At 44.3% G+C, this 18,574-nt stretch overlaps 1 protein-coding gene across 3 annotated transcripts in view; it reads left to right on the forward strand.

The window, feature by feature from the left end:
* The window catches only part of CACNA1E (calcium voltage-gated channel subunit alpha1 E), a 311,080-nt gene that overhangs the window by 87,834 nt on the left and 204,672 nt on the right, over window positions 1-18,574 (forward strand). For all 3 annotated transcript variants that reach the window (XM_035010572.1, XM_035010573.1, XM_035010574.1), the window contains exons 4-6: window positions 10,935-11,038; window positions 11,841-11,993; window positions 13,177-13,358. In XM_035010572.1, the coding sequence (XP_034866463.1) occupies window positions 10,935-11,038; window positions 11,841-11,993; window positions 13,177-13,358 (439 nt within the window). The remainder of the gene's footprint in view (window positions 1-10,934; window positions 11,039-11,840; window positions 11,994-13,176; window positions 13,359-18,574) is intronic.

Below are 18,574 nucleotides of genomic sequence, written 5' to 3' on the forward strand. Positions count from 1 at the left end.
AACCACCAATTTGCAGAAATGTCAGGAAGTAGTTGGGCCTCAGGAACTGCAGGATCAGGATGCTAGCTCCAGAGGAATTCTTTCCTTTTTTCATTCCTCTTACCTCCAGGGTCAGCTTTATTCTTCTCTCTTACTACAGCCAGCTTTGTTCTCTGAGAACAATGACAGCTCCTGAAGCCTATCATTTTAGGGCTTTAGCTGCTTCAGGAGAGATTGGCCAAACTCTGGTCCTCTGTCCAAACATCCCTGGGGAGAAAATTAACTGGCCAGCAATGGCATATAAGAGCATTGCGGTTTTTTAAAAGAATAGTAGGGGGAGAGTGTTGTTCTTGGAGGAAGAGATCGTAGCAGTACAAACAATAGGAGACCACTGTGTGTGGGCAGTGGGGGATTATACCGCTGGTCTCTGTAATGTGATACGGAGGTCACTAGTGAAGCCTTCTCATGAGGCCAGCATTAGGGGCTTGGCCCCTATGTAGATAATTAGCTGCATTCTGTTGCTCAGCTGGCTTCTGCTCTATCCCAGGCTAGCCATCTCACAAGTGCATGTCCCTGGACCTCAGGGAGACCTGGTGAGAGAAAGTGTGTGGGTGGTAGATCAACAGAAATCCCTCACCACTACTAGAAAAACAACTGAAACAACATGTATTTATATTAGCGAGTTCTTATAATGTGGGATTTCCCTCTCCAGCAATTCTCTGTCTTTGCCAGCTCTCTGAAGTACAGTTTTGGTAACATTCATATGATCCTGCAATCACAGGACACCATAAGGCTCTGCCGAGAGGCAGCTCTGTGGTTGTCCTAGAGAAGACATTTGTTGAACGTATGTGCCTTTGGGATATATTTCTAGCTATTAGCCATTATCTTTTGTAGCTACCAAAAGCACTCCAAATTTGGAATCTAAATTTCTGGGTTTGGGTCTCAGTTTGACCATTTACTATCTCCGTGATCTTGGGCTAGGCAGTTTCTCTCTCTGAACCTTAATTCTCAAACTGACGAAATGGAGAATAATGTATCTTTATGGGACAAGGTTATGTAAACTGGGAAGCAACGAGGCATTTTTTTATCATCATCATCATCATCATCATCATCTTTATCATCACCTGGACCTGAATGACATTCATAGAATTTCTACCTATTGCTTGGCATTTCTCCTTGCTCTGTCTGAATGAATCATCAGGGACTTTCTTGTAAAACAAGGAAGAAACCCCGGACCATTGGTAGGAACCTGACCTTCGTCTCCATTACACTGAGGTTAAGTAAATAAAACCCTCCTTTGTACGTTACTGTGTTCTTTACCTTCCATGATTTGGGGAAACTTTTGGATTAAAGCTTCCTTTGTAGACACACTGTGGTTAAGCTTCATGTAGCCACTAGGAGATGTTTAAAGAAGAAGGCAGAGGACATTTTTATCAATGCTGGCATCAATGCATTTTCATCAAAATTATGACTTGTAGCTGGGGGTCACCCTGGCAACATCTTCATGTCTGCCTGAGAGGGGCCGTGTGTGCTTCTCCCAGAGTGGATGAGGACTAGTTGTGAAACACATACATTGCCTTTAATCAGGCTACTGCTCAGTTCGAAGGAATCACCATCTGAGAGATTCTCCGTCAGTAGTGGTCCCCAACCCGTGATGTGCCCCCCCCCCCTCCAGGCCACATCACATTTTTGGTTGTCACAACCGGAGGGGAGGGGGGTTGGAAGAGGGCTTGCTACTGGCACCTAGTGGGTAGAAGTAGGGGATGCTGTTAAACATCCTACAATGCACAGAATAGCTCCCTACAACAAAGAATTATCTGGTCTCAAATGTTAATACAAACTCCTCTCCTTGGCATGACATTGTTTGATTGTTGAACTTTCTTTTAGTGGGAAAGGAAAGAGAGGATTTTTAGGCCATGATTTTTCTGTTCATCAAAAATCATATTTGGGGACCACTTCATAGCCTCAGAGAGTCTTGGGAAATTTAATTAGGAGCCCCATTTTAAATTCCAGAAAGGGTAGCCTTACCTTTGTTAAATACAGAACCACTTGTCCTTTCTGGAAATGGCACAGACCTTCTCTTTTGAAAAGGGACAGTTTGACCCTACTGTCCTCATTCTCCCAAGAAATATTATGACTTCTTCCTAGGCTGAATCTTAGAAGAAAGTTTATGCTCCATTTTGGTCATAAATCAACTTGGACCCAAGCCTAAATAAATAAATAACAGCCCAACCAACTAACCAACCAAACCCCTGGAATAGCTGCCTCATGACAGTTTTGGAGGTGGTGGTCTTTCTATAAGACTACTCATTCCGAAAGGCAGCAAGATGCTGTTACTATTTCTGGTAACAGAGGAGGGAACAGGGTCTCTCCTAGACTGCTGTGTCTGCAGCTCTTGGAAAAACACAGTAAAACTTTTCAGGGCAAACTGTTTCATCATTCTGGGAAAACACCAAGAAACCACATGGTGCTATTAAAGCAGCAGTTCATGTTGGTCTATCTTGTCCTCTTTAGAACAGTCTCCTTAGAGTGAGCGTATTAGCTAGTCTTTACATCTGGGTTTTTCAAACTGTAGGTCAACCCCATTAGAGAGTCATGACATCAACTTAATTGGTTGCGACCAGCATGAAACAAAAGATAGCAAGGAAGAATTGAAAGAAAATCTATCACACATAGAATATTATTTTATGAGGCACTACGTAATTTTACACACACACACACACACACACGCATGCATACACATACATACATACATACATACATACATATATTCATCCTGGCTTGTGATGTAAAATATATTTTGTACTGCAGGTATGTTCAAAAAAGGTTTGAAAATCATTGCTTTATATGCTTTTACTTTTGTTTTGAACATGGGTGAATTGAAGCAACAGAGCATATTTTCCCTTAAACTCAAAAGGCCTGAGTTCTATGAGCTGTTCATTCCTAAACCAGTCACTATTCAGAATAGGACAATGGATGATTTGCTTAGGATAATCTAGATTCAGTCTCTGGGCTGGAGAGAGACCCAGCATGACTATAGGATATCTCTGTTATCAGGAAAGATTACTGTGGAGGAGGCAGGTGGGAGCAGCTGTCCCAGGAGGGGCCTAGGGGAATACAAGTCAGGACTAATTCAGGTACAGTGACCAAGGGAGACACATATTTATAGCAGCTCAGGCTGGGCTTGGGGAGAAGCTAAGAGACCAATGGTTCAATCAGGGAACTTCTTTGGAGCTCACAGTAGCAGTGTGGGTAACCTGATGTTTCATTACCAAGTGTAAGCCTGGAGTTTGAGCACTGCCAGGCTTGGTCCAATCTCTAACGTGTCTGTGAAGTTTTCTTTATTTGATAATAAAGAAAGCAGCCTCTCTGCTTTCCATACTTCCTGGATTTCCCTAAGTTCCAGACAACACCAGCCCTTGTTTGAATTGTTCAAGTATACCAATCTCCTTTCTGCCTCTGTCCCTTCTGTGCATGTCTGTTCCTGCATCTGGGATGCTCTTCCCACGTTCGTTGTTTCCTCTAGCCTACTCATACTTCACCTTTGAGCTCATATGCCATTTCCACAGGAAAGCCTTCCTTTCCTGACCTTCTGCTTACTATAATTGTGATCTGTGTAATGTCTTTTTCATTAAGTTTCATGAGGACAGCCACCATCTCATCCTATTCTCCATTGTAATGCCAGTGCCTACTTCAGTAATTATTAGCACACTGTAGATGGGTTCTGGGTTCTGGGTTCTGGGATTGAGCTAAGCCTGAATGGTATCAAAGGGCCCTAACATAAGGTCTGGGGAGGAAAAGGGGGCAGCTTGCAGAGACTGGGTACTGGGCCAGTACCCAAACACCTACTTTCCGTCTCTCAGCCTCATCCTTTTCCCTCAGGTGTATTTTGGTCAAATTGAATTTTGAGGGGAGGTTGTCTCCATTGAACAATTTAATACACAGGAACTATTTTTTTGTTTTTGATAAAATGAAGTAAAATCTTTAGAAACTGATTCCCAAATCAAATTATACTTTCAGTAGTTTATTTAAAAGAAATGGAGAGCCAAACGTTAGGTGTAATTCAGTAGATTTTTGATAGATCATCATTATTTGCACATGTGGTTAAATCTCCTTCAGTTTGGGATATCTAATTGTATAGGTGCCAGTGGGCTCATTTGCAGCTCCATGGACAAGTTCATCCGATCCGCCCCAGTGGGGATCTATTAACACCCCTTTATCCCTGAGTCAAGGGTATTTCTTGGGCATTACTGTTGCATATTGTTAGGGAAGGGGCCGTAGACAGAAATGTGAAAGGTACTTTCTGCCATTGAGGAGCTGGCTTTGAACTGAGTTACAAGGTTCCAGCTAATTATCATTAACAGTCAGATTTTAGTTCTAAGACATAAGAACTGTACGCAGTCAGATGGTAAATGCATGCACTTTTCAAGATATTCAGAGAAAGGGGAAATGGCGTGAGCTGGACAAGTGTAGCATCATCTGGACAGGTTTTGGCTTGGAGTCTTAGAGCCAGGAGGGATCTGAGAAGTCCGTCTATCTGATCCTTTTATTTTAGAGACTAAAAAAACAAACAAAACCCCAGATTTGTTCTTTCTCATCTTCCTCCATGACACCTATTTCCTAAGTACATTCTAGGAGTCAGGCTTAGTAGACATTATTGTGTTTTTAGCTATTCCATGTCCAACTTCCCCAGTGGCCTCCAATCTCCCTTTTGGGAGAATCTTTTATTGTGTGTGCACTTGGTGGGGGTCTTGCCCACTTGGGAAATGCTAGAGGACCATCCCAGTGCAGCCAGATGAAGTGTAAGGGAACGTGTGACTTAAGCTCCACCACATGCTTTTTCCACCATGACTTTTAAGCTATCAATGCTATGATATTAGCACAGCTGGCGATGATAACGTCTAGCAATAGCCACAGTGGCCTAAGAATCAGATTTCCTGGAATCTCTGACCTTTGCCAGCTGTATTATTCCTGCTGTAACAAATTGCTGCAAACTTGGTGGCTTAAAGCAAATTCCTTCTCTTACAGTTCTAGAGTCAAAACTCCAAAATTAGTTTCCCTGGGCTGCATCGGTTATCAGCAGGTCTGTGCTCTCACCTGAGGCTTTAGGACGGGGAAGGCATTTCTTTACCTTTCCTTGCTTCTAGAGCTGTATTCCTTGCATCCTTCCTCCATCTTCAAAGCCAGCAGCATAGCACCTTGCTTCAGTCATCACATTGCCTTCTTTCTAGCCAAATCTTCCTGTGCCTCCCTCTTATGAGGCACTCGTGATTGCATTCAGGGCCCACGCAGATAATCCAGAAAAATCTCCCCATCTCAAAATCCTTAATCACATCTGCAAAGTCAATTTTGCCATATCAGGTAACATTCACGGGTTCCCAGGATTAGGAACTGGATCTCTTTGAATCTGTTATTCAGCCTACCACACCAAGATTTCTACTTTCCTGTTTTTCCAGCCTGCTCTTCCAATATCCCTTTCTGTGAGCTCTTGATATCTTTTCAAAGTCAGCACTATGTGAAGAAGTTTATAAGCATCTTATCTTTTAAAATCCCCACATGACCCTCTAAGGAAGGTATTGTCCCCATTTTACAGATAAGAACACTATAGCTCGGGGAGGCAATTGCGTAAGGCCAGACAGCTAGTGTGAGTGAGGGAACTGACATTTGAAACCAGCCAGTATGACGGGAGAGTATGTGCTTTACCACTTCCTTATCATCTTAGTTCAAGTTTCTTTTGACTGTAGATCTTTTCCACGGAGGAGGTAGGATGCCATCTGGCTCTGAAGTCTGGATCGTATTATTTAGGCAGGGAGAGAAGGCAAGGGGGTGGGCATTCCAAGGCAAGAAGGAAGCTGGAGAATAAGAGGTGAATCCAAGAGATGTGTTGAAGGAAGGCTATGTTAGACTTTGGTGCCTCATTGGAGGTAAAATAGTAGAAGAGAAGAAGGAACCAACCACCTTTGAAACACTTATAAGTGGACACAACAACTCATTTTGGATTACCCATGGAAATGATATCCTGGCTCAAATCTGTGTAGGGAATCCAACTTGAATTAGGTCCCTCCCTGTCTCCTCTTGGTCTCCTGTAATATGGGCTGGTTAAACACCTAACACCCTTTGCTCCTGTTAATCAGCCCTTTTGCACAGATGCTAATGAATAACTTGCCTTTTGAATGCTAATGAGCTTCTCCCTTGGGATTTATATGGGCAGAAGCAAAGAGATACTTTTTGGAGCTCAGGAGGGACTCCTGGGCCTAAGGGCAGGGGATCCTGGTTTGTGTCTCTTCTTCAAAAGAGAACTTACACGTTTGTTTAGGGCTAGGGCAACAACTAGGAGGGAAACTATTTACCTGGTTATCCCTTGAATAGAGTTGCCAGATTTAGCAAATAAAAATACAAAATGCCCAGTTAAATCTGAATTGCAGATAAGCAACAGATAATATTTTGGTGTAATATTTGCATAATGCTTCAGGGAATTTTTAGCCATGGAAGTGTGAAAAGAGACTGTTAGACTTGGGTTGATGAAGAGGCTAAGACAGAACCCCAAGGTCAAAAGGAATTCTTTGAGTGGGAGAATTCTTTGGGTGATTGACTTGGGGCGAGACCATTTGGTTGTGATGGCGCAGAGCATCCCTTCCATCTCCTGCCACTGCAGTGACATCCCACTACACCTTCAGGATCATATCAGCCTCTAGGCTCTTCTTACCTGCTGACAGCTCAGGGCAGAAGTATTAGAAGTAGGGATGAGCCATGACATCCATGAGGAAACAGGTTTTGAACATATACAGTGCACCAAACCCTCCGTTTCTGCTGGTGGTGCTCAGAAGTTCATGTCTGTCCTCCGCTCTGGGGGTAAAGTAGTAATTAAGAACCCTCTGTGTACAGAGCTCCCCACCTTGAGGACAAAAGAACTGGAAAACACAGCCTCTGTTTCTGAAGAGTATATGCAAATGGGGTACGGGATGATGCAGAATTCAGGCTTTTATTACTCAGAATTGGAATTTTGCACAGTGGCCTCACTCTGATCCTGTGGCATGCGTGTCTCTCCGTGTGTGTGTGTGTGTGTGTGCGCGCACACACACGTAGATATTACATCAGCTGTGACCTCAGGTGTAAGGAGCCTCCAACCTGCTGGTCTGGAGAGCTGTCAGTGGCAAGTCTGGGGGACTTAGTGATTTGTGGCTTGAGGATCAAGGGAACCAAGCTCACTGGCTTGTTGGGAGACTAAACACTGTGACCTTGGTATTTTTAGCAGCGCACTGGGCTGGGGACCAGTGGAGCTGTGCTGTGCTAGAAAAGACTGCACGGCGTGCTGGCAGACTGGGGAAAGGCTGGACTTCGATACCCGAAGAGGAAGGACTTTAATACCTGCTCTGGACGTGCATTAGCAGTTTAATTGTTTCTAAGTCCCGATTTCCTCTCCTATGAAATGGAAACAGTCGTAATATCAGGATATATTTGAGGATTTTATGAAATAACTTAGGTGAAAATGCTAGCAGCAGCTAGTAAGCCCCGTAGGTGATCCTGCAGTGTGTCCCATTCTCGGAGCGCTTTGTAAGCATCCCTCTTAAGACAGTCTTCATTGTGAATTCTAATTATTTCATTTCTCTGTCTATCTGCTTTTGCTAGAGTGAGGGCTTGGGCCTTTTCCTACTGTGCACTTGGCCTTGAGACTCCCGCATCAGGCCTGCTCTGTGTGAGGCCCAGAGTTTTGCTGAGCTCTACAGACTTCAGTACTGAGGCTTTGCTAAAGGGCAAGTCTTCACATTTGGAGGCTTCTTCCTTCCCTTCCTCCCTCTTAACTCTCCTGCTGAAGACAGAGCAGATCCCGTCCTATGGGATCTGCTTGAGAGCAGGAGTCCTACACGATATTAGAAGCTCATTAGACTCTAAAATGTTTGAGGACAGATTTCTACTACGTTCTTGTGCGCTCAAACAGGTGTGTGTTTGAGTAGTATCCGGCGGGGCCACCTGCCCTTTCCATTGGTAAATTCTAGGGTTTCTGTGATATTTCTGTCCATTTGATTCCTGCTTCAACACATTGACTACTTTCCTCAGTGCAGTTCGATCCACCAAGCATTTACCGAGCACCTTTTACTTGCCAGAGCCTGGGCTAGGTGTGGGGGATGTAGAGATGGGGAAGACGGCATCTCTGCTTGAGGTGTTCCGGATCTTGTGGGAGAGACAGAGGAGAAACCAGAGAAAAGAGAATTCCTCCAAGATGTGGGCAGGGCAGGGATGGCAGTGGGCACAGAATTTTATGGGGGCACACAGCAGGGCCCGTTCCCTCAATTATCCTTCCCCCCGAAGAATACACTGTCCCTGCTTCTAGCAAGTGGATGGGACCTCCTGTCCTCAAACATGATGTGAACACTAGGGATATACATGGGATATTCTGCATGGGATGAAGTTCTGAGGGCTAGGGGAGCATGGGGCCCCAGGGGGCGTGGTCCTGGCTGAAGTTTGAGGCAGCTTGGATAACTTGGGGGACAGGTTGGTGAAAAGAGGATGGACATGTCTTGTGGCCCACAAGTGCCATATTTTTGCTTCTCTCCTTCAAATTGGCTTCACTTTTGTTCTCTTTCCCACATGAGAATTCTTATTTCTCTCACATTTGCTTCTCCACCAGCTCTTATTTCTTATTTCTTTCCGGTTTTCATCTCCATGTTTCCTTTCACCATTTGCTTCCCTGTCCTCTCATTCTTTTTCCCCTCAACCATTTTTCTTTCTTTGTACACTTGTGCCTTCTTGCATTTCAATTTTGTCTTTTGGACCCTACCTCCATGTTCTGAAATATCCCTCCTTCAACTCAGGTTTGGGAAGGATTTTCCTTTTCAATAGCTCTTTTTTAGGACTTGAAAGAGCATCTCATGTGTATCTGGGTATCCTAGGAAACAGAACTCTGATTTCTGAACAGGGCAGAGTCTCCCCACCGTGTGTGTGTGTAAGACAGCACGAACCGGAGGGAAAGGCATCTCCCATGGGCACTGCGCCTCAGAAGACTGAGAATACAGTGCTTCTTTCCCTGTTAGCAGATTCAGCAGAACAGTGACCCCATTTTCCTGGGGTTCTAATTCTCTCACTACACTGCCCTTGAGCTTTCTCTTTCTCTGCTTTCCTTTATTTGTTTCTTTGTCTGTTTTATTTTTCAGTCCTATTTTCCACATTTCTCCTTGCTCTCTTTTCTCTTCAGGTTTTCCCTACTTATTGGAAATGATATCGCTCCCCTCCCTAATTTCTCTCTTTGGTTTTGGCAGATAGAGTCAAAAGTAGCATCAGAGACCCTGCTTGTCGACATCCCCCATTTTCAGAGACAGTGTGGAAGTTTGGATCAGAAGAGATAGAGGGAGACCTGAGAACCAGCTTGCCTGGGTCCTGAGACTCTTTATGAGAGTAGGGTTTCTTTCTGGTTCTTATTTTGAGGTTGGGTTAACATAGAATTATAGAGTCTTAAAGTTGGAGAAATCTCTACTGGTTATTTAGATAACCTTCAACCCATGTTGGAACACTTTTAACTTCCTAATAGATAGTTCTACAGTCTGTGGCTGAGTATGTTTAATATTGCGAAGTGGACCTACCCCATGAAACAGTCCACCTTGTTCTTGGCCAGCCCTGCTCATGATTCTCATGTCCTGGATCTGTGCAATTTGTACCTATTGATCCTATATCTGCTTTCTAGAGGTATACAGCACAGACCTTTCATTCAAGTTCGATTTCAAGTATTGAAGGAAATGTTTCCTCCAAAATAATTAAATGACATAAACTATTCCCACCACCCTTTGACTATATAGAAAACTTGGTTTTCTGAATGACTCACTCACCAGTGGCTCCAGATAGCTGAAATTCTCATGGAGAGGTTATGAGGGAGTTCAAGTACTGTTCCACAGAAGGAAGACTAACATTAGACAAAGTTGCAAAAACTGTACTATTAATATTTGTGTTGGATGTATTATCTAGTTTGCACATTATAACTTCTAGAATACTCCTAATATTCAGTACCATGTCATTTTATTTTTATAGCGAGGTCCTGGTACTCCCCCTATTTTGTAGCTGAGGGTAGTGAGGCTGCTGAAGTGTGTAACTTGCCTCAAATCACTCAGTTCTCAAGTGCTTGAGTCACAACTGAAACCCAGCTCTGCTGGCTCTTGGTCATCTGCTGTGTTTTTCATTAATCCTTAAGTATCATTGACTATCCGCAGTACCTGCAGTGTCATGGGATTCTATGAAATAAATTGTCTCCTGAAGACAAGGTACTTGGTGTACACAATCTAATAGGATTGTTACGGATTTTGGGGGGTTTGTGTGTGTGTGTGTCTGTGTGTGTGTGTCTGTGGAAGTGGAAAAATGGAAGCAAAGAAACAAAATCCAAGTTATACAGTGATTTGGAGCAATTATAAAAGTGCTGTATGTGGACCAGTGAAGTTATTCCCTAATTTATATGCATCAGTGTGATTGATTTGTTTGGTAAAAACTCTTAAGTGCCAAGGTGGGGAAGAATGAGTTACTCCTTTACTGCACCTGCTCCAGAGAAATTCCCTAAAGGAGTTAGGAGACAGAGGAATCTAAGAAAATTCTGAAATACAAAATCCAGGGGCCTTGGTAGGTTGGAAAGAGGGAAAGGAGGTTGGTGAGAAATAGCGAGGAGAGTAGGGACCAAGGTTTGGAGGCAGGAATGGGACCGATGCTGGGGAGCTGGTATTCTACTCATGGTTTGGAACTAGGATTCTGGTGTGATGGTAAGTTTTCCTTCTTTGCAAAGTGAAACCTAGATACGGCTAAATTTAATTCCAATCGGAACCACCGATGACTCGCCCAAGCTCAGGTGCTCCCACATGCAACTGGCATCAGCTCTGTGTGCTTTCCAGGCTGAGCCTTCTTCAACCCGGCTTCCCCCTTGGAACAGGGGGAGAAAGCCAGACTGCGGTAACCTTGACCTTCTGTGTCTCCATCTGCAGCATCCTGGCCACAGCAGGAACCCACTTCAACACACATGTGGACCTGAGGACCCTCCGGGCTGTGCGTGTCCTGAGACCCCTGAAGCTCGTGTCAGGGATACCTAGTGAGCACCTGCCTTTCTTCTTTCTCCTCTGCTGTAGCTTTACTGATGTGTCCCTGCAGGATCTGGGGCCAAAGGAATTTGGGATAAACAAGAAACAATTTCTCCAGTGGTAATAAAGAGTGGGGATGCAGCAATCTGGCATAACATTTTACTTTAAAATCTAGCAACTTTTTTTTCAGATTTTAAAGATAATGAAAGATCTTTGTAGAACCTTTGCAAAGTAAAAAAAAAAATGTTATAAAATGAAAAGGAAAAACACTCATTAGCCTATATTTTTATGCATTTTTTCCTGTGTGTTTTAATATAATTTGATCATACTTGGTGTATACTTTTGGACCCTGTCACGGAAGCATTTGATTTTCCTGACATTAAAAATTCTTCAAAAATACAATTCTGATATAGTAGTGGGGGAGGTAAACTCTGTCCTTGCTCTCATAGGACTTAGAACCTAGCAGGGCCAGGCTTAATTTCCTTTAGGAAAGAAGCACGTTCACATAAGTTTGTAAAAGATAAGCAGAAGGCAACATGGATGAAACAAAAAAAGGAAGGAGTAATAGGCATGTGAATGATCAGAGAATAGTGAGAAGGAGCATGAGATTGATTCCAGGGGTAGTAGTGATGGCAGTCTTTGGCTTGACTTGTTCTGGTTGTCCCTTTGCAAATATTCTTCATCATCTCGGGACCAATGGTTCTTTTCCCTCAAAGACTTGTCCTTCTCCTCTTAGGAGAAGGTAAAGGGAGCCTGCTGTATCAAATGGTGCCCAGGGAGGCTCCATTTGTCATTCTCTTCCTTTCCTTCTAGGCCTGCAGATTGTGCTGAAGTCCATCATGAAGGCCATGGTGCCTCTTCTGCAAATTGGTCTTCTGCTCTTCTTTGCCATCCTGATGTTTGCTATCATTGGCTTGGAGTTCTACAGTGGGAAGTTACACCGTGCATGTTTCACGAACAATTCAGGTAGGGTCATTGTTTCTTGCCTTCTACTTCTTCCCTTCCTCTCCCCTCTGGTCATTGGAGTAATTTCAGGTCATTGGGAGACTGGTTGGAAGAGAATATTCTGTCCCAAAGTTTGCTTTTTGAGGCACAAACAGCCTAGAATAAAGGTCCCCATTGGACACTGATATTGCAAAGCAAATGACTTCTTACGTTTGCAGTCAGAGGATTTCAAACAGGAGGTCCCAGCTCCCCCGTCCCATGGTAGAAGGTTGTCAGAATGCACGTCAAAAACCGCCTGTCTGAAGAACTACTCTTTGTGCAGTATCTTCTTTGGCCCACAGGCCAAGGAGATCCAGGAGTCCAGAGTCAGATTTGGGTCTCTCTAGATCTTTGGAGACATTTTCCCTCGTGATTCATCTTGTGACCTTCCTCCTTCTCTGCTTTGATAGATTATTGAGAAAACAAGATGGATATGTGCCCCACAGGCAGTGTAGAAGGGCTGAGGGAGCTCTGAGCTTGGCTTGCCAGGGTGCTTGGGAGATTTGTGGTGTTCACAGACCCCAGGTTCTTATCTCTTTGTATCTTATTTGTTCAAGTTGAGTAGAACACCCTAGCAGGAAAGGGGGTCAGGGAGAGGTTGAAGAAGTCCAATTTAGTATAAGGTTTATGTTGTTTTAAAGCATCTTCAAAGGACACCTTCCACCTTGGAGTTTTATTTTATTGATTGATTGATTGTCTTATTCAAGACCAGGAATTTAGGCCAGAGGAACAAGGAGTTGAGACCCACTGTGAAGGGACTGTAGTTTATAATTTTCCCCAAGAAACTCAGGAAAATCTCAGAGTCTATACTACAGTCTGAAGTTAGAAACTCAGTAAGATTCTGCCTTCACCTCAGACTGTTCTGTGTGATCCAGTCTGTCATTTCCTGTGGGACTCAGGCGAGGGTAGAGAATGTGGCCTGCAGAAAGTGAGGGCCATGTGAAGGAGAGGCTCCATGTTCAGAGGAGGTTGGGAAGCACTGGGATGAGCTTGTGGTATGTGAGCTGTGAGGTGGAGAGAGGCCAGAGGCGGGAGGGAGCTTGAGAGAAAGAAGGACACAGTTTTCTGGGGGAAATAGAATTGAGTGTTTGTGGCTTCCTGGAGTCCTTCCAGATCATGCTAAACACCATGTGGTTTATCTCCTGCCCTCCAAATGTGTCTGCAGGTATTCTGGAAGGATTTGACCCCCCTCACCCATGTGGTGTGCAGGGCTGCCCAGCTGGTTATGAGTGCCGGGACTGGATTGGCCCCAATGATGGGATCACCCAGTTTGATAACATCCTTTTTGCTGTGCTGACTGTCTTCCAATGCATCACCATGGAAGGGTGGACCACCGTGCTGTACAATGTGAGTAGAGCTGGCAGGGGGCTGCAGCAAGAGGGAAGAACCCTGGAATGAGGCTTCTGGCATTGTTTGGGCTGGTTATTCTGGGCTAGGGGAGGGCTGTGTGTGTATGTGTGAGTGTGTGTGCACGTGCACGTGTGTGTGCACAGACTCAACTGTGAGAAGTCGTAGCACTTCATATCCTCCTATCGTCTGGCCTCTTGCTGAGTGGAAGCACTCAGCTTCTTAGCAGAGTTAGGAAATTGCATCCCATTGGATGGGTGAGCAAAGCTAGTTAAATGAGATCAACTTAGTAGTGATAGACTGTGTTTTATGGCAGGTACAACACGATGGTGGGTTTGGGTAAGGGGTACTAAGAGGTATAGATTCCTTGGTTGCTGGATTCAAAGAGCTTACCATCGGGTTGGGAAGATATTACGGTTGTTCTCAACCCTGGCTGCAGATTAGAATCAGCTAGTAGCTTTAAACATTTACACCTCCTGGGCTCTACTCCAGACAAATTAAATAGGAATAGCTAGGGGTAAAGCCCTGTCACTGATTTTTTTTTAAAGCTTCCTAGCTGATTCTCAGATGCAGCTACTGTCAAGAACCACTGCATTACATGCACATAAGAAACATGCTTAACTGTAGGACTCACTAGGGATGCTTGTTACAATTTGGGTTCACAGGCCCCATCTGTGCAGGTTTTGATTTTGTGTAGCTTTGAATAGTTCCTGGGCTATATACTTTTTACAAGTGCTCCTGGTGGTTCATACGATCAGGCACGTTTGGAAGGTTCTGAGTTGATGCACAAGACAAGGCTGTCTGACTGTCAGTCAGGGATGTTAGGGGATTCTGGCGTGGCTACACAGGTCAGACAGGGTGACCACTGAGGGATCTTCTGCCTCCCAGAGTCCAATTTTTTTTTTTTTTTAAGATTTTATTTATTTATTTGAAGAGAGAGACACAGTGAGAGAGGGAACACAAGCAGGGGGAGTGGGAGAGGGAGAAGCAGGCTTCCCACCAAGCAGGGAGTCTGATGCGGGGCTCGATCCCAGGACCCTGGGATCATGACCTGAGCCGAAGGCAGATGCTTAACGACTGAGCCACCCAGGCGCCCCTCCCAGAGTCCAATTTTAAGAAGCTGTGGAAGGCATGGGCAGAATCCAAGTTCTAAAATGACAGGCGTTGGGGAGGTGTGTGCTTTGATGCAGATACTTTGGAATGATTGTGCCTCTTATTTTTACTTTCACAGTCTGCCTTTACCCTGAGGTCTCCTCTGTTTCCTTTAAACCTGGTTCTATCTGTAGAAAACTTAATGGGTGGGGCATGGGATAGCTTACACAAAGCAGTCTTTAGAAGGAGCTCTGGATATAATCTACACTGGAGGGAAAGGAAATGCTGTGTCTCAGGAGAGACTCAACCAGACTGTAATGCCCGATGAGCCAGGATTTGTGTAAGGCCTGCACAAGTAGGTGTTTTGTAAATGTTCATTACTAACCTGGATCCATTTCCATACGGGTGAGCAAGTCAGGCCTGAGCTTTGTGGAAAAGAGCCACAGGCTATTACGCTCAATCTCTAAAGGGCAGTGAAGAAGTCCCAAGGACCAGTTTATGTGCTGCAACCCCAAGGGTTACTTGTGACCTAGAAACACCTTGAGGACATTCTGAGATTCTCACCAGTTGTGGGGGGTAGCAGGGGGGCGGGGAGGGAGGCAAGATTGATGAGGGTAGCTGCTCCGTATTTGAAATGTCTTGAGGCCATGTCACTCAGAGTAGCCAGGCGTCTCTGGAAATTACAGCACTGGCCCCACGGTGGCTGGTGTCATTCGTGGGGCTTTGCAAGTGATGTATTTCAATTATATGTGTAGACTCACGTAAGTGATGTGATAAATGCATTGAAAGCCTGAAAGGAGAAGTGTTGCATTTGAACGTATGATCTGTTGGTCCTCCTGAGTTGGAGGTCCAATGGTGCTGAGACAAGTAGATGCGCAGCTAAAAAATCACCCAGCATTTATATTAGTTCCTTTGTTCATTCAGTCATTCAACAAATATTAAGTGAGCATCTACTGTATGCCAAGCACTTCGCTAGATACTCGGGAAATATGGAAGGAAAAAGGTGCTTGCTCTCACGGTGCTCTTTTTAAATTCCCATTTCTCTCCAGTTCTCTCTCTGACATAGGTATAGAGGTCACACCGACTCAGGGATCTTGCCCTGTTCTCTATTTTTGCTCCAGTGAGGAAGCAGGGAAGAGACGAGATCAAGCTGCTGATCCTCTGTAACCTTTCATTGCATGGGCTTCCGAGGCCACAGACTCATACTCTCTCTGATTTCCAGTCTGTTGCTATTGAACTTCAGTTTACTGAAGGCCTCCTGCTACCCTCGTGGCTGAATGCAGCATTGAAGGAATTAGTTGAGCTGTAGGGCTGGTTTCTAAAACATAGCTGGCTGCTCATGGGGAAGAATGAACTTCTGTCCACTTTGAAATGATGTCACTTTCTACAACATTGGATCTAGGGGCAGGGAGCCAGGAATCCATAGGTAGAGGTGATAGTTAGAGGTGGATAACTACACCTTGATTCAGAAGTTGGATGAAAAAGACGCTCATTTTTCAGCCAGTGGAACAAGGACAAAGTGTGGCTCCCTAGGAAGAAAGAGCCAGCCAAGGCTGGGCTCCAGGTGAGGAGGGAACTGGGGCATGAAGCATGACCCAGGCAGACTCTGTTACAGAGGCTGGATGCACATCCTGGAGTTAGGGTTGTCTGCTTCTGGAAGAGCAGGTTCAGAGAAGCCGATTCTTCATACTGTTGGGGATAGGGCTTGCATTATATGGTGGAGTTACATCGTAAATGCTTTAAATTACCCAAATTCAACCATTTAGCTTGGAGAGGAAGAGGGGGCCAGGGAGAGAGGAAAATAATTTAAATAGTACAGGCTAATTCATTTATCATTCCTTTCCCTGTTCCTATACCCATTGAAAGTGTGAGATGAGAGATGCCTAAGAAAGGTGATGGCTGAAAAATTGAGGATTCGCATAGCCAATTCAACAATTCCTGAGTATTTTTCTTCTTTTTCTTTTAACTCAGGACTTGGTAATGACAAAATTTTACATCTATATTAGAACTGGTTGCACACCATGCAATTAACCATGAACAACTAGTAAATTCAGTGTTATAAATTCAGATATGCATATATGGATGTTTCTGCATAGAGAAAATCTCTCACTCTGCTTATCACCACCATCCCAATAAGATGCAAATACAACTGTTGGTTTCCCTTCCTGCCACGTGTCCTGGGAAGGCTCAATTCACCCAGCTGCTGTATTTCCTCACCCAGGCCACAAGGGCCGGGGGAGCTCCCATTTCCCAGTCCAGCGCCTCTTCTAGTCAATGGTGGCGACAAGGATGTATGATATCCTGGTGCCAGTAGTGCTTGAACCAGGAGGAGAACCTTCAGGTTTACACAGTACACAGAAACTCTCTCAAGCATGTGGACTTGGTGTTAACCTTTCTCTACACAATTTAAATGCTTCCCTCCTGTTTGCATCCCTTTTCTGCTACACAGATTCTCCCTCAGTGCCTCTTGTGACTTTGTTTGCTCTGCTATGGGTTACTTTTCCTCTTAATTTAAATTCAATTAGCCAACATATAGTACATCATTAGTTTGAGGTGTAGAGTTCAACAATTCATCAGCTGCGTGTAACATGCTCTGGGTTACTTTTAACTTCATTTGCATTTGGCTTTTCTCATTAGAATGCATTATTGTAAGGGGCAGGGAGGGTTCTCCTTGTGGGGGTGACCTGCAGTCAGGCTTGCTCAATGTAGGCTCTACCCAAATTTCAATTCTGCTTGGTCAAACTCCGGCGTATTCTTGGCTTCCCTCCCTCTTGTGGTAGAAAGCATGCAAAGCAGTCTACAGTTCTGCAGGCTGCTTCTTCCTGTTTTGACTATCTCTCTGAAGGTCTCCTCAACTTGCAAATCCTCCCCTATTCTTGCTAGTTTAATTCATGTTATTTCTCCGAACCTGGATAGGTGTTCCTTCTTCAGTACAGTACATTTTGCCTGTGATCAGTGTGGTTCACTCCACAGATGGTACTGTGGCTCTCGTATTAACTTTCAACCCTGGTCCCCTGGACTGTATCTGGTTCTGAGAACTGGCTCTCTCCTGCTTCTGGTCTGTCTCATTTCCCTGGTGTTATTCTGGTGTGGTGTTATCTGCTGTTTGTGTTATCAGGTCTCTCATGCAGATTGCAGAGGTTCCCAGTCTCCGTCTGCGGTTACTCAAACCTCTTCTCTTAAAGTCCATCATTTTTCATCTGAGTTTCTGAGGCTTGAGCCATTTCTCTTCTCACTTGGTATTGATAAAGTCATGCAGGTGTGCAGATTTCTCTGAGGGGTGCCCTTTCTCCTGGTACGCCAGCTGGGTCTGTTATGACCAACAAGAGTGTTCTGTGCTGCTGTGGAGGAAGAGATGTTTACAGACTTTATGGCTTTTTGTATGAGGCAACTTGGAGTCTGGATGCTTTCTCAGTCTTCCTCACTTCTCGGTTCTTTGGTCTATAACAGTGCCTGTGGCTCTGTTTTAAGGTGCCTTCTCTCAGATGTATATAGTCAATATTTGTTAAGTAGTCGACAGCTATCCACTTTTTGCTTTAAGATTTTGCTCAAGTGTGTTATGCCCAGTGTTAAAAAATAAAATTCAACTGAGTAAATTTGAAGATCAAGTGGCTTTTTCAGTGATTCATGAATTGGGCTGTATCCCATCTAGCAAAAGAAAGGAGCTCCCAGGAGCTGTACAAAATGGAAGACTTTTATAGGCAGACAGGAGTGGAAAAAGGAAGTTTCTAACAAACAGTGGATTGTTTCAGGCAAGGTCACCTTCCTTTGGGGGAAAGGCAGATTATCTCACTAGTGCTGATCAGGTAACTCCAGATGCACTGGTTAAAGGTTACCTTCCTGGGAGAGGCTGAAACTACAGTTAGATGTTAAGTCTTGTTTCCTGATGTGGGGTCAGCACCAGTGACTCTATCTGAGGCCTGTTGTTTGTTTGTTTGTTTGTTTGTTTCCTTTCTTTCTTCTCCTCCTTCTTCTCCTCCTCCTCCTTCTTCTTTTTAACAGTTCCCCCCTTTTGATCAGAATCTCAGCTTTTCTTTTTCTTTCTTTCTTTCTTTCTTTCTTTCTTTCTTTCTTTCTTTCTTTCTTTCTTTCTTTCTTTCTTTCTTTCTTTCTTTCTTTCTTTC

This window comes from Mirounga leonina, unplaced genomic scaffold (assembly GCF_011800145.1).
Source record: "Mirounga leonina isolate KUSES-001 unplaced genomic scaffold, KU_Mleo_1.0 Mir_154, whole genome shotgun sequence".
In the NCBI taxonomy this organism is placed as follows: Eukaryota; Metazoa; Chordata; class Mammalia; order Carnivora; family Phocidae; genus Mirounga; species Mirounga leonina.